Below are 13,757 nucleotides of genomic sequence, written 5' to 3' on the forward strand. Positions count from 1 at the left end.
TTACCTTAAAACATACAAATAAAAGCGACACTCAAACTCCTCTTGGTTTCTTCCTGGAAATAAACGGAACTCCTTACATTTCTGTTAAATCACTGTTACCCACCCCCCGCCACCCAAAACAAACAAAAACACTTAAGTAAGACAAGTCTCCAAACTGGATCTGTGTTGTGTACGAATGTCCGTCCATGTTTCCTATAGTCTGTCCCTTTCTTTCCCTCCCTGAAAAGGCAGCTGTGTTCGAGTGCACACAATACACACACACACACGAATTCCACCCTCAAGCCGACTCACCTGTACTCAGACTACGCACACGTGTCAGACAAATCTGACGAAATGTCAGACCACCTGAGAAGGGGGTGAGCGTGTAAGTATGAGCCTCCAGGTACCAGATGCCTGCCGGGTCCCAATTCCACAGTCAGTGAATTCATCAGAAAGCGACGGACTTCCCGCACCTCACTTCCCACTCCAAACCCGGGTCTCTGGAGTCCGGTGGCGCGGATTGATGACGCAAGCTGACCCCCCCATTCCAGCTTTTACCGCAGCATCTCAGCCAAAGCTACTGCGGTCGCTACCCCGCCCCCTTCTGGGCGCCATTGAGAGCGTGGCAGTAGCCCAGCACCTGCTGTCCGGCCCTGCCAAGACCGATGCCCTCTAGTGGTTCAGTGTCTAGAAACCGCCAAAGAGGACGACCCATGGCATCCCGAAGCTTTGACGGTAACGTTGCCTTGCCCTTCGGGGAGGAACGTGGGTTGACGAGTACGACGTGGCGCCACCTCGCGGAGGCGAGAGTTGGGGGCAGGGGGTGAAAGAAGGAAGCGGAATGGGTGGTGGGGAATAGGTCTCACGGAGGGGATTGGAAAAAACTACGTTTCCCAGAAGCCTGCGCGGCTTGAAGCTGGGCGGAGAGGCGGGTGAGAGAAAGCCGTTTAGCGGCCTGCAAGACAGGGCCAGAGGCTGCCTCTGAACTCGGATTCCCAGGGTGCACAGCTCCCGGCGGCTGCGCGCGCATTGCAAGCGCGGGCGCTGTGGCGCGTCCAGAGCCGCGGATAACACAGGGTTCTATTTCCCAGGGTCCCGCCGCGGGAGTCTCCGGCGGGCGGGCGCGCGCGAGCCACCGAGTGAGGAGGACGGGGCGGCCGCCCAGGCTTCTTGGTCCTCTGGTTCTTCGCCTTTCTTTTCCGTTTCTGCCGCGTCGACCGCTGCCGCCGCGGTCCCTGGCCCAGTCGACATGGCGGCGGTTTTGCAGCAGGTCCTGGAGCGCACGGAGCTGAACAAGCTGCCTAAGTCCGTCCAGAACAAACTTGAGAAGTTCCTTGCTGACCAGCAGTCCGAGATCGACGGCCTGAAGGGGCGGCACGAGAAATTTAAGGTGGAGAGCGGTAGGTGCGGCGCGCTTCCCGCCCTTGTTTCTGGGCCCGACTCCACAGCGATGGCTGGTCTCCCCTTGCAAGCTCGCTCTGCCCACAGCTTCCCTGGTAGCATCGCTTCTCCGGTAGCATCGCTTCTCCGGCTGGGTGGTCACCGTAGGCCTTCCCTCAAATACCCGCCCTCCTGGTTTGATACGAAGGAGCTTTTTTGTTTTTAAAATCTGACTGTACGTGGAGTTTCGTTTTCTTTGTAAATTAGAGGGGTCTCATTTAGGAAAACCTAACGATGTCCAGCAAACCCATTGTAGTGATTTGACTCTATGTACTCCTCTCTGAGAGTGTGCGACTCTTGATTCTTCTAAGCCTGTCTGTATGTTGCACGTTAAATGACAGTAGTTTTTGCTGTTTTCTAGTAGTCTGTGTCCAAAGGCCTATGTCTAATTGATAACTTCCTGCATTTGTTCTGACTGTGTCGGTTTGGTGCCGTGAGGAACTAAATGTACACAAAAACGAATAGGTGCCTAAGACGGCGCTGGAAGCACAGTAGACGTGCAGTATGTTTAATATATCTGACTTCTCTCTAAAAATTGAAGTTTGATAGAAAATATATTAAAATCTGTTTAGAAATACCTGTAGTAAACCCACAAATAAGAAAGTTCCTGACATAGTGACTTGAACAACGTTTAAGAAAGATTAAGATCATAGTAATTACCAGTGGTAAAATGTCGATACAGAATTGATGTTTGTGTGTCTTGGTTTACCAGTTTTGTTTTTTTTTTTTTTTGGTTTGCTTTATGCTAAGAAGTCAATTGACGTGTGGGGGAAATACCTTGATAAATGAGACATGTTGCCAGCCTTGCGGAATTTCGTAATCTTGTGGAATAAACATAAAAATTATTTGTTAAAACCTTATTCGGGCTTTATTTTCTTTTGTCATATACATATAAGTCAGCTGGAAATGTTGTTTTGAAGTCCTTAACCGTACCAGATCTATTTGTCTTTACTCAGATTCACTCTTATATGGAATGTGGGTTCCAATATTATGTCCTAAATCTTAAAGTCAAGGTTATTAAAAATAAGTAGCAATGTTGACAGTGTACATGTGTGTGTTTGATTTTTTTCTTTTTTTCCTCTGATCATCTGTAGAACAACAGTACTTTGAGATTGAGAAGAGACTGTCCCACAGTCAGGAGAGACTTGTGAATGAAACCCGAGAGTGTCAAAGCTTGCGGCTTGAGCTAGAGAAGCTCAGTAAGTATTTAATTATGTCTTTCTAATATTCTTGGAGTATTGAGGTCGGCTACTCCTTTAGACACTTTGAAAATATTTAATTACTGTAAATGAAAATATTGATTGTCTTTAATTTATAATAATATTATGATTTTTTTTTCATTCAGCGGTAAAGACATTGAAAGAGTACAGGGCTTATTGGTCAGGGGGTGTGGGTTATTGTTCATACTGCTGTTAAAAGTTCTTTTGTCATATAAATCGTGATAGTGTTTATTGTTTACAGAATGGCTAGGACTGCTTGTCTGTCTGCGTCCAGCAGCTGTATATGTCAAGTGAGGTGTACATGAAAGCACTTTGAAAAGGCTAAAGCACTACGCAACTGAAAAAATAAAGAGTGACTTCATTATTTTTATGTTGAAAAATTAATGCCTACTAGTTCCATTATAATATTTGTGTTTTAACTCATTATAATTTTTATAAATATTTATAAATCTAAGGATGTAATTTCTACTTTAAAGTGTAATTTCCTTGAAAGCTGAGCAGCCAGTTTTCTTCATAAGTCTTCTTAAATCACCAAGTCCTGAAAATACATAAGATCTGAAAGATGATATGTTTTATGTCCTTTGTTTGCAGTAGAAAAAAAGCAAATGTAGGAAGATCTTTATAGAGTACAGACATCATAATATTTATTACTAGATACAGCTGGATTTTAATTTGATTGGGAGTGCAAGAAGCTAATAAGAGAAAAGCTGAAGCATGAGTCTTTTTAACTGAGTCCATGCCCACTGGCTGTATGTTTGAGTTGAAATTCTTTTTGGCTAATTATGGACATATCGTTTTTAAAACATGATGTATACATATGATGGTATGTATGCATTTGTAATGAGTATAGTTATTGAGTAGCTGTGTATGACTCATCACCTGTACATTGTTTTATCTTGGCATAGAAAATAAAAGGTTTGTAGAGCAGTAGTGCTAAAAAATTTCAAGAAAATGACTGATCACAGCTTCTTATATGAAATCTGGAAAGGGGAGAGGGAGGAGAAGATGTGGATAAACCTAGATAGACACACTTTCCTGGGGTGTACAGTTGGGTTTTGTTTTTTTTTAGGTTATTCTGAATTTGTAAGTTTAGAAACCTGTAAATAGCATTAAAACGATATAGAAAATCTAGACTAAATTAGCAGAATTTTTTTCCTTTTAACAAGCCAGTTTAACTTGGAAATAGTAATAATTGCTCATTAAATCACTAGTACATAATATGTGTTTTAGTGGAAGAAAATTTCAGAAAGTGTGTTCTTCCTAATTATCAACATGCATTTAAAAGAGAAACCATAAAGGGAGGTAACACATTATGGGTGGAGATCCTAGGACTGAAAATTCAGTATTAAGCATAGCTCTTCTTAGGGCCATAAACCAACTGAATTACAATTATCTGTTATTGTGATGTATTCTGTACACACTTTATGTGGTTTAAGTGTTATTTGGTCTCTTGATTTTTGTCTTTTTGTACATAATTTTTAAATTTGTAAATATAGTTCAGTTTTTTATGATTGACCTAGAAGATGTCATTGAAAAATAAGGAAATGAATAATTGCAAATACTTTCTCCTGAGAATGTTGGCTAGAATGATTGCAACTATTATTTTGGAAACAGGATAGCATATTTAAAAAGTTGTACTAGAAATGCAGTAAATTTGGGTTGTCCTTAAGAATTTGAAATTCAGTGTTGTACAACTTAACCTTTCTGAAACTCAGTTTCTTAATTTCAAAGTGTGTATGGGTGACAGTTGAATAAAAACTGTCATTGCAGATTTTAAGCTTACATGTGTGACATTTCATAAAACTCCTTTTATCCAGACAGTCAACTGAAGGCACTTACCGAGAAAAACAAGGAACTTGAAGTTGCTCAGGATCGCAGTATTGCCGTTCAGGTAATAGTTATTCCTGTGAAGAAAGCTAGTTGTGAACCGGATACTTGAGGAATTTTTCTGTTCTAATTGTGCTTACTGTTCATTTAGTCAGTGGGAAGTTGAAATATGTTCAGTTAGGAGAAGCTACTAACAAAAGTGTATATACATAAATTTCTTAGTGGATTTTATGTTGTAATGATTAATTGGACATTCCTTTTACTTATTGGAAAATATGAGTACTTGATATGGAAAAAAAACACATTTGCTATTAGCTATGTAGCTCTTGGGCTTCCCTGGTGGCTCAGAGGTTAAAGCGTCTGCCTTCAGTGCAGGAGACCCGGGTTCGATCCCTGGGTCAGGAAGATCCCCTGGAGAAGGAAACGGTAACCCACTCCAGTATTCTTGCCTGGAGAATCCCATGGACGGAGAAGCCTGGTAGGCTACAGTCCACGGGGTCGCAGAGAGTCGAACATGACTGAGCGACTGAACGGAACGGAACGGATGTATCTCTTATTTTTAAAAAGGGATTTTTTTTGCATTATAACTAAAATGCCATAAATTTGTAAGTAGGGTAGACATTCAGGCTGTATGTGCCTAGTCACTCCGTTGCCTCCTACTCTTTATGACTACGTGGACTGAAACCCACCAGGCTCCTCTCTCCATGGGGATTCTCCAGGCAAGAATACTGGAGTGGTTTGCCATCTCCTCCAGGGGATCTTCCCAACCCAGGGATCGAACCCAGGTCTCCCACATTGCAGGCAGATTCTTTACCATCTGAGCCACCAGGGAAGCCCAGACTTTCGTAGATCCATCTTTCTATTCATCCACCTACTCACCTACTTACCTATCTACCTACCATTCTTTTAGAGATTACCTATTTAATGCTTACTGTTGCCCAGGCATTATTTCAAGTCTTTCGGTGCAACTGGGGATATGGGTGAATCTACACTGATAATCATTTCTTTAGAGTAGTGATTAAGAATAACAAATTGATGGTGATCACAAGGATTGTAGGCCATACAAAGAACAATACAATCACCAAAAAGTATTTTCTCGTTAAAAATATGACTCAGTTCAGTTCCGTTCAGTCGCTCAGTCGTGTCCGACTCTCCACGGCCCCATGAATCACAGCACGCCAGGCCTCCCTGTCCATCACCAACTCCCGGAGTTCACTCAAACTCATGTCCACAGAGTCGGTGATGCCATCCAGCCATCTCATTCTTGGTCGTCCCCTTCTCCTCCCGCCCCCAACCTTTCCCAGCATCAGAGTCTTTTCCAGTGAGTCAACTCGTCGCATGAGGTGGCCAAAGTATTGCAGTTTCAGCTTTAGCATCAGTCCCTCCAATGAACATCCAGGATTGATCTCCTTTAGAATGGACTGGTTGGATCTCCTTGCAGTATAAGGGACTCTCAAGTCTTCTCCAACACCACAGTTCAAAAGCATCGATTCTTCGGCGATCAGCCTTCTTCACAGTCCAACTCTCACATCCATACATGACCACGGGAAAAACCATTGCCTTGACTAGACGGACCTTGATTGGCAAAATAATGTCTCTGCTTTTTAATATACTATCAAGGTTGGTCATAACTTTCCTTCCAAGGAGCAAGTGTCTTTTAATTTCATGGCTGCAATCAGCATCTGCAGTGATTTTGGAGCCCAAAAAAATAAAGTCTGACACTGTTTCCACTGTTTTTCCATCTATTTCCCATGCAGTGATGGGACCAGATGCCATGATCTTTGTTTACTGAATGTTGAGCTTCAAGCCAACCTTTTCACTCTCCTCTTTCACTTTCATCAAGAGGCTTTTGAGTTCCTCTTCACTTTCTGCCATAAGGGTAGTGTCATCTGCATATCTGAGGTTATTGATATTTCTCCCAGCAATCTTGATTCCAGCTTGTGGTTCTTCCAGCCCAGCGTTCATCATGATGTACTCTGCATATAAGTTAAATAAGCAAGGTGACAATATACAACCTTGACGTACACCTTTTCCTATTTGGAACCAGTCTGTTGTTCCATGTCCAGTTCTAACTGTTGCTTCCTGACCTGCATACAGGTTTCTCAAGAGGCAGGTCAGGTGGTCTGGGATTCCCATCTCTTTCAGAATGTTCCACAGTTTATTGTGATCGACACAGTCAAAGGCTTTGGCATAGTCAATGAAGCAGAAATAGATGTTTTTCTGAAACTCTGTTGCTTTCTCCATGATCCAGCGGATGTTAGCTATTTGTCTCTGGTGCCTCTACCTTTTCTAAAACCTGCTTGAACATCTGGGAGTTCACGGTTTACATACTGCTGAAGCCTGGCTTGGAGAATTTTGAGCATGACTTTACTAGCATGTGAGATGAGTGCAATTGTCCGGTAGTTTGAGCATTCTTTGGCATTGCCTTTCTTTGGGATTGGAATGAAGACTGACCTCTTCCAGTCCTGTGGCCACTGCTGAGTTTTCCAAATCTGCTGGCATATTGAGTGCAGCACTTTCACAGCATCATCTTTCAAGACTTGAAATAGCTCAACTGGAATTCCATCACCTCCACTAGCTTTGTTAGTAGTGATGCTTTCTAAGGCCCACTTGACTTCACATTCCAAGATGTCTGGCTCTAGGTCAGTGATCACATTATCGTGACTATCTTGGTCGTGAAGATCTTTTTTGTACAGTTCTGTGTATTCCTGCCACCTCTTCTTAATATCTTCTGCTTCTGTTAGGTCCATACCATTTCTGTCCTTTATCGAGCCCATCTTTGCATGAAATGTTCCCTTGGAATCTCTATAATTTTCTTGAAGAGGTCTCTTGTTTTTCCTATTCTGGTGTTTTCCTCTATTTCTTTGCATTGATCACTGAGGAAGTCTTTCTTATCTCTCCTTGCTATTCTTTGGAACTCTGCATTCAGATGCTTATATCTTTCCTTTTCTCCTTTGCTTTTTGCCTCTCTTCTTTTCACAGCTATTTGTAAGGCCTCCTCAGACAGCCATTTCGCTCTTTTGCATTTCTTTTCCATGGGGATGATCTTGGTCCCTGTCTCCTGTACAATGTCACGAACCTCCGTCCAGAGTTCATCAGGCACTCTATCAATCAGATCTAGTCCCTTAAATCTATTTCTCACTTCCACTGTATAATCATAAGGGATTTGATTGAGGTCATATCTGAATGGTCTAGTGGTTTTCCCTACTTTCTTCAATTTAAGTCTGAACTTCGCAATAAGGAGTTCATGATCTGAGCCACAGTCAGCTCCTGGTCTTGTTTTCCCTGACTGTATACAGCTTCTCCATCTTTGGTTGCAAAGAATATAATCAATCTGATTTTGGTGTTGACCATCTGGTGATGTCCATGTGTAGAGTCTTCTCTTGTGTTGTTGGAAGAGGGTGTTTGCTATGACCAGTGCACTATATGTATATATATCTTTAATACATGACTATTTTCAAATTATAAGAAAACCATTCAAGGGGGGAAATCAGCAAGGGAGTTTTTAAAAATATAGGAAGCTGTACAAGTAGCCAGTAACAATATGATATGTTATTCTGCTTCACTCATACTCAGGAAAATGCAGATCATGTAACAGGATATAATTATTTTTCACCTCCCCATGTTAACATTGGTTGTTTTTTTTTTTTCCTCTGTTTGTTTTTTAAGCATAATCTTCAGTTCTGGCAAAAGTGGCTTGAGATAGGCAGTTATGACTTCAGTTCAGTTCAGTTCAGTCGCTCAGTCGTGTCTATAAATTGCCATTGTCTTGCTACAAAGTAATTTGTCAAAATATATTAAGGGTTTTAAGTAATTCCATTTCTGGGCTTATTTCTTGAGAAATCATTTGAACTAGGATGCAGTGATGGTCATCAGTTTTATTTTATGACAGAAAAATTAGAAGTAAACCAAGTTTCAGAAGTGTTGAGATTATGGGTAATTTTTAAACATTTTGATGCATAAGCCATGAGGAAGAAAATCAGGCAAATTTAAATCGCAGCGGACTGCAAGGAGATCCAACCAGTCCATTCTAAAGGAGATCAATCCTGGGTGTTCATTGGAAGGACTGATGCTAGAGCTGAAACTTCAATACTTTGGCCACCTCATGCGATGAGTTGACTCACTGGAAAAGACTCTGATGCTGGGAGGGATTGGGGGCTGGAGGAGACGGGGACAACAGAGAATGAGATGGCTGGATGGCATCACCGACTCGATGGACGTGAGTTTGAGTGAACTCCGGGAGTTAGTGATAGACAGGGAGGCCTGGCGTGCTGTGGTTCATGGGGTTGCGGAGAGTCGGACACGACTGAGCGACTGAACTGAACTGAATGATCATTAAAATGCCAATTCCATGTTCATTTCTGTATAATCAATTTGATTTTCTTATTTAAGTATATTATGCTTATTCCTTTATGTGACAGAGCCAGTTTACAAGGACAAAGGAAGAATTGGAAGCTGAGAAAAGAGACTTAATTAGAACCAATGAGAGACTGTCTCAAGAACTTGAATATTTAACAGGTATGAAGTACCTTTAACTTCTAACGTCACTCTTTCCTTTCTCTTCTCATAGAGCTAAGATTTAATGCCCAGTCCATTTCTATTGGGTGGCGTTTTTCATAGCTCAGGGTAGATTTCAGAGTAATGTATCAGATCATTCTAAGTACTTAAAGAATGCTGCTGCTGCTGCTGCTGAGTCACTTCAGTCGTGTCCGACTCTGTGTGACCCCATAGACGGAAGCCCACCAGGCTCCCCCGTCCCTGGGATTCTCCAGGCAAGAACACTGGAGTGGGTTGCCATTTCCTTCTCCAATGTGTGAAAGTGAAAGTTAAAAGTGAAATGAAGTCGCTCAGTCGTGTCCGACCCTTAGCGATCCCACGGACTGCAGCCTACCAGGCTCCTCCATCCATGGGATGCTACAGACAAGTAAAACAAATGAAAAACCTCTCAAAGAATTTGGACCAAGGTTTATGTACCACAATACGGTTTATAGTATCAAAATTGGGAACTTGTTAGGTGTTTGGTTGTAGAGGCTGAATTCCTTCATTTTATACAGGCATCCTTACTGATAAAGCTATCCACAAGTGTTCAGTTTAGGAACCTAAAAGGAGAGCCCGTATTTGAAAGGGCAGACCGAAGGAATTAGGAAGCAAGAATATAGAATATAATATATAGTTGATGTATTTAAATGAATGTGACTCTTAAGCAGTTTAATGGTATCCAGTTCCCTTTTGATCCTTTTTCTAAGAGTTTGAGAAATTTTATTTCTGCGAAAGAAAGAATAAATATTTATTTTACTATAAATAATAGTTAATTAGGTAACTAGTCTCAGAAAAAGTTACTTTTGATCAGCTAGAGGGTAGGTAAAATTAAGTTTTCTCATAAAAACCTTCATGTAAGGAATATAAGAAAAATTACATGTATATCCTAGCTGATTTTGAGTATAAATTTTTGATATATATACTTGCTTTTTAACTTAAGAAATGGCTAATTTGTGAATTTTTAATAAACCTGGTTAATATGAGGAAATTAATGTTAATATTGTATATTTAACTTTACATAGTACATTTAAAATACCCAGTATAATTTGCATATTTGGTTGGATGCATGCATTTGGCTTCATTTAAAATTAAATTTGTGATTAAGCGTGGCAAAAGCAAGTTAAAATAGTAGAGTTGAGAACTACTTATATTAGATGTTTATATTCCTAGAGATGCATTTTTGGTTCCTCTGAGCATTTTAATTAATCATTTCCCTTTCTCTTCTGACCTTTCTAGAGGATTTTAAACGTCTACATGAAAAACTTAAGGAAAGCAATGCAACCAAGGGTGAGCTTCAGTTAAAACTGGATGAACTTCAAGCTTCTGATGTTTCTGTTAAGGTGAGAAACAAGTAATTTCTAATGCACAAAATACAACGCGTGCTTTATACTCACCTAAATTATATTTTAAGTATAGGCAAATTATCTATAAAGTAATTAATTTTTTTTTAATATCAGGGGATTAAGTTTTAAGACAATTTTGATTGAACTATTTTGCTTATGGGATATTTAAGTTTCATATAGTGCTTATCTGGTTCTGTTTTCTGTTAAGAATACATGCAAATACTTATTTCTGTTGTAAAATAAAATTCTGCTTGTGTCTCTTAGCTACACACAAAATCTTTTGAATAACCATATATTAATCTTTCACCATAAACCTTTTTTTCTCGGATTTCCTTAGTATCGAGAAAAGCGCTTGGAGCAAGAAAAGGAGTTGTTACATAATCAGAATACTTGGCTCAATACAGAGTTGAAAACCAAAACTGATGAACTTCTGGCTCTTGGCAGGGAAAAAGGAAATGAAATTCTGGAGCTTAAATGTAATCTTGAAAACAAAAAAGAGGAGGTAAGTTAGTAAACTTACCAAAAAGTAACTTGCTGGTTACAACTTATGTTTGTGTGCCAACTTATAAAAATTTATTTAGTGGAATACCAAATTAAATATTTTGTAAGATTAGGGATTCAAATGTGGAGGATATAACACAGAAACAATTGGCTTTGAAAATTAACTAGTTGCATTTAAATAAAGAAGATATTCTATGATGAATTTTGATAATATCTTCTGTCTTATAGTGTGTCTTTCCTAATATACATGTTTAAGAAGTGGTTAGATTCTGTGAGCTAAATCCAAACCTGTTCTTGTGTGAGCTGTTATTTTTCATTTTCTTAAGCATTCATATTTTATATAAAATGCTTTTTTAAAAATAATTATTTATTTTGGGGAATGCTGGGTTTTCATTGTTGCAAGCAGGCTTTCTCTAGTTGCAACTTATGGGGGCCACTGTCTGCTTGCAGCTCACAGGCTCTAGAATGTCAGCTCAGTAGTTGTGGCCTATAGGCTTAGCAGCCACATGGCATGTGGAGTCCTTCTACACCAGGGGTCAAACCTGTGTCCCTTGAATTGGCAGGTGGATTGTTATCCACTGGACCACCAGAGAGGTCCTATAAAATACTTTTTTAGTAGATGGGGATTATTTTGGTTTTACTTGGCAGTGAAACTTTGTATCAAATTAATTTCAGTTAATATAGTATCCACCTCCACCCCCAACCCCCACCCAACTCTGCCTTTTTGTTTCTAGGTTTCTAGAATGGAAGAACAGATGAATGGCCTGAAAGCATCAAATGAGAATCTTCAAAAGCATGTAGAGGATCTGTTGACCAAACTGAAAGAGGTATAGTTGACCCCTTTAAAATACCTCTTTTACAAAAATATTGTAACACTCCAGAACCTGTTAATTTGTAAAATGATAGCATGTTTTTTACTGTTCCTAACACCATAAAATATCTAGAACACTTTTATATGTTGTAGTTAGGGTAAAATCACTAGAATCAGTTGTATACCACACCTAAAGTACTATCTAAAAATAAGTATGGTTAATTTTAATGACATTTAACTATTCTGCTTTAAGATAAAAATATCAAACATTTTATCCTTAAGGTAATTCATCCCTATCATGACAACTGATTTTAATTTTAGTGGTGTTTTAATCTTTACCTCGTTACTTTAAAAACTGAATTTTTTATCTTGGCATTTGGTAAGCATTCTAAATTCAGTTCAAATGAGACTCTTGTAATTGGTTTTTTGGTGTTTTGTTTTTGTTTTTCAGGCCAAGGAACAGCAGGCTAGTATGGAAGAGAAATTCCACAATGAATTAAATGCTCACATAAAACTCTCTAACCTTTACAAGGTAAGTACTTTACCATACATTTTCATGCCCTAATGTTGCATTAATGGATATTGGGTAACTTTTTTAAGATTAAATTTTAGAGTGCTGCTGATGATTCAGAGGCAAAGAGCAATGAACTGACCCGAGCAGTGGACCAACTCCACAGACTTTTGAAGTCAACTGGAGAAGGTAAGACTTTCCAATTATAGGAAGATTGTTTTGTTTTTAGATGGAAGGTATTGTTTTCTTTACCCTTATATAGATTTAGAGGTCAGATTAACTTTATTAGGGACAAAATTTGATATATAAGAAAGATGCTTAGATCAAATTTTAAATTCTGTTTCAGCAAATAGTATATTTGAAAACATAGATAGCTAATGTTTTTCTGTATTTTGCATCTAATAGCCTTATATGTGTTCTGATTTCTGATAAGAAGTTTTTCTTCCATTTTTGAAACATTTACTTTGAAAATATTAATACATATGGGTTTATAGTTTGGGTACTGTCTTAATCATAAGTAACTATTACTTTTTAAGTTATAAAGTGTATTTTAAAGTCTTTGGTTTTCTTCTATACTTGCTTTTTTTTTAATGTAAGTTATTTACGTATGATCTTTCCCAGTTATTTCTTGTGTTCTAGACATCTAAGATCAGATGAAGCCAAAGAGATACTTAGAGCCACTCTTTTACAGTTCGAGTTCCCCTAGTTTCCCAGTTTTACAAAAGAGATAGCAAAAGAAGAAATGGATTCACTAGGCCACACACCTCAGGAATTATAAGTACATTAAGAGCTTCCATTGAGTAATAACTATCAACCACAGCATCTGTAGAATTTAATGTTGTCTGCTGAAGGGAAAAATAATGACTATTACATTTTATAAACTCAAAGATTTTAATTATGTTTTTGGTTATTCTGTCTCTATCATGTTGTTAGCCAGTAAAGGATTTCAGGAACATATCATAGAAGTGGAAGAATCTAAAGATCGAATGGAAAAAGAAATGCTTGAGAAAATAAGGAAATTAGAGAAGGAATTAGAGAATGCAAATGACCTGCTTTCTGCCACAAAACGTAAAGGTATGGGTCAGTAGACGGCTTATTAAAGGCTAGAAATACTCGAACTTTCCTACATAGTCTTCTCTTAACCTCACTAATAGCATTTCTTATTGTCAGGTGTAAGTACCATTTGATCACGCATGATTGTGTGTTACTTTCCAGAATAGTTTTAACTATTAATGCTGCATGGTTTTTAGAATTGTGTTAAATGATTATTTGTTGTCATATTTTAAAGTCTTCATAGGAATGTATACATAATGTACAGTAGGTGTCACTTTTTGCTTGTTTTCTAAGAAACATTAGTGGCTTTAGTTTGAAATTTTCCAAAAGTATACTAGATTTCTGTGTGTTGGCACAGGGGCCATCTTATCTGAAGAAGAGCTTGCAGCCATGTCTCCTACTGCAGCAGCTGTAGCTAAGATAGTGAAACCTGGCATGAAGTTAACTGAGGTAAGAATGATCTCAAATCTTATTGTTTTCCATCAGCAAAAAGTGTTTAGACCTCTCTGACACTTATTCCCTGCAAAATTTAT

General features: G+C 38.9%; 2 protein-coding genes across 3 annotated transcripts in view; one reads left to right on the forward strand and one right to left on the reverse strand.

The window, feature by feature from the left end:
- ODR4 (odr-4 GPCR localization factor homolog) overlaps positions 1-505 on the reverse strand; it is a 42,586-nt gene extending 42,081 nt beyond the window's left edge. The window contains exon 1 of one of the 2 annotated variants that reach the window (XM_055419089.2): positions 292-505. The gene's annotated coding sequence lies outside the window, so the exon portion shown is untranslated. The remainder of the gene's footprint in view (positions 1-291) is intronic. The other variant, XM_055419088.2, reaches the window with a different exon arrangement.
- A 124-nt stretch (positions 506-629) lies between these two features.
- TPR (translocated promoter region, nuclear basket protein) overlaps positions 630-13,757 on the forward strand; it is a 65,360-nt gene continuing 52,232 nt past the window's right edge. Inside the window, exons 1-12 of the mRNA XM_055419087.2 lie at positions 630-714; positions 1,071-1,379; positions 2,514-2,618; positions 4,457-4,530; positions 8,888-8,984; positions 10,242-10,345; positions 10,686-10,850; positions 11,584-11,676; positions 12,112-12,192; positions 12,273-12,360; positions 13,105-13,245; positions 13,583-13,674. Coding sequence (XP_055275062.2) covers positions 645-714; positions 1,071-1,379; positions 2,514-2,618; positions 4,457-4,530; positions 8,888-8,984; positions 10,242-10,345; positions 10,686-10,850; positions 11,584-11,676; positions 12,112-12,192; positions 12,273-12,360; positions 13,105-13,245; positions 13,583-13,674 — 1,419 coding nt within the window. The 5' untranslated portion in view covers positions 630-644. The remainder of the gene's footprint in view (positions 715-1,070; positions 1,380-2,513; positions 2,619-4,456; positions 4,531-8,887; positions 8,985-10,241; positions 10,346-10,685; positions 10,851-11,583; positions 11,677-12,111; positions 12,193-12,272; positions 12,361-13,104; positions 13,246-13,582; positions 13,675-13,757) is intronic.

Source organism: Moschus berezovskii, chromosome 17 (genome assembly GCF_049115385.1).
Source record: "Moschus berezovskii isolate FMDL1 chromosome 17, NW_MosBer_1.0, whole genome shotgun sequence".
Taxonomy (NCBI): Eukaryota; Metazoa; Chordata; class Mammalia; order Artiodactyla; family Moschidae; genus Moschus; species Moschus berezovskii.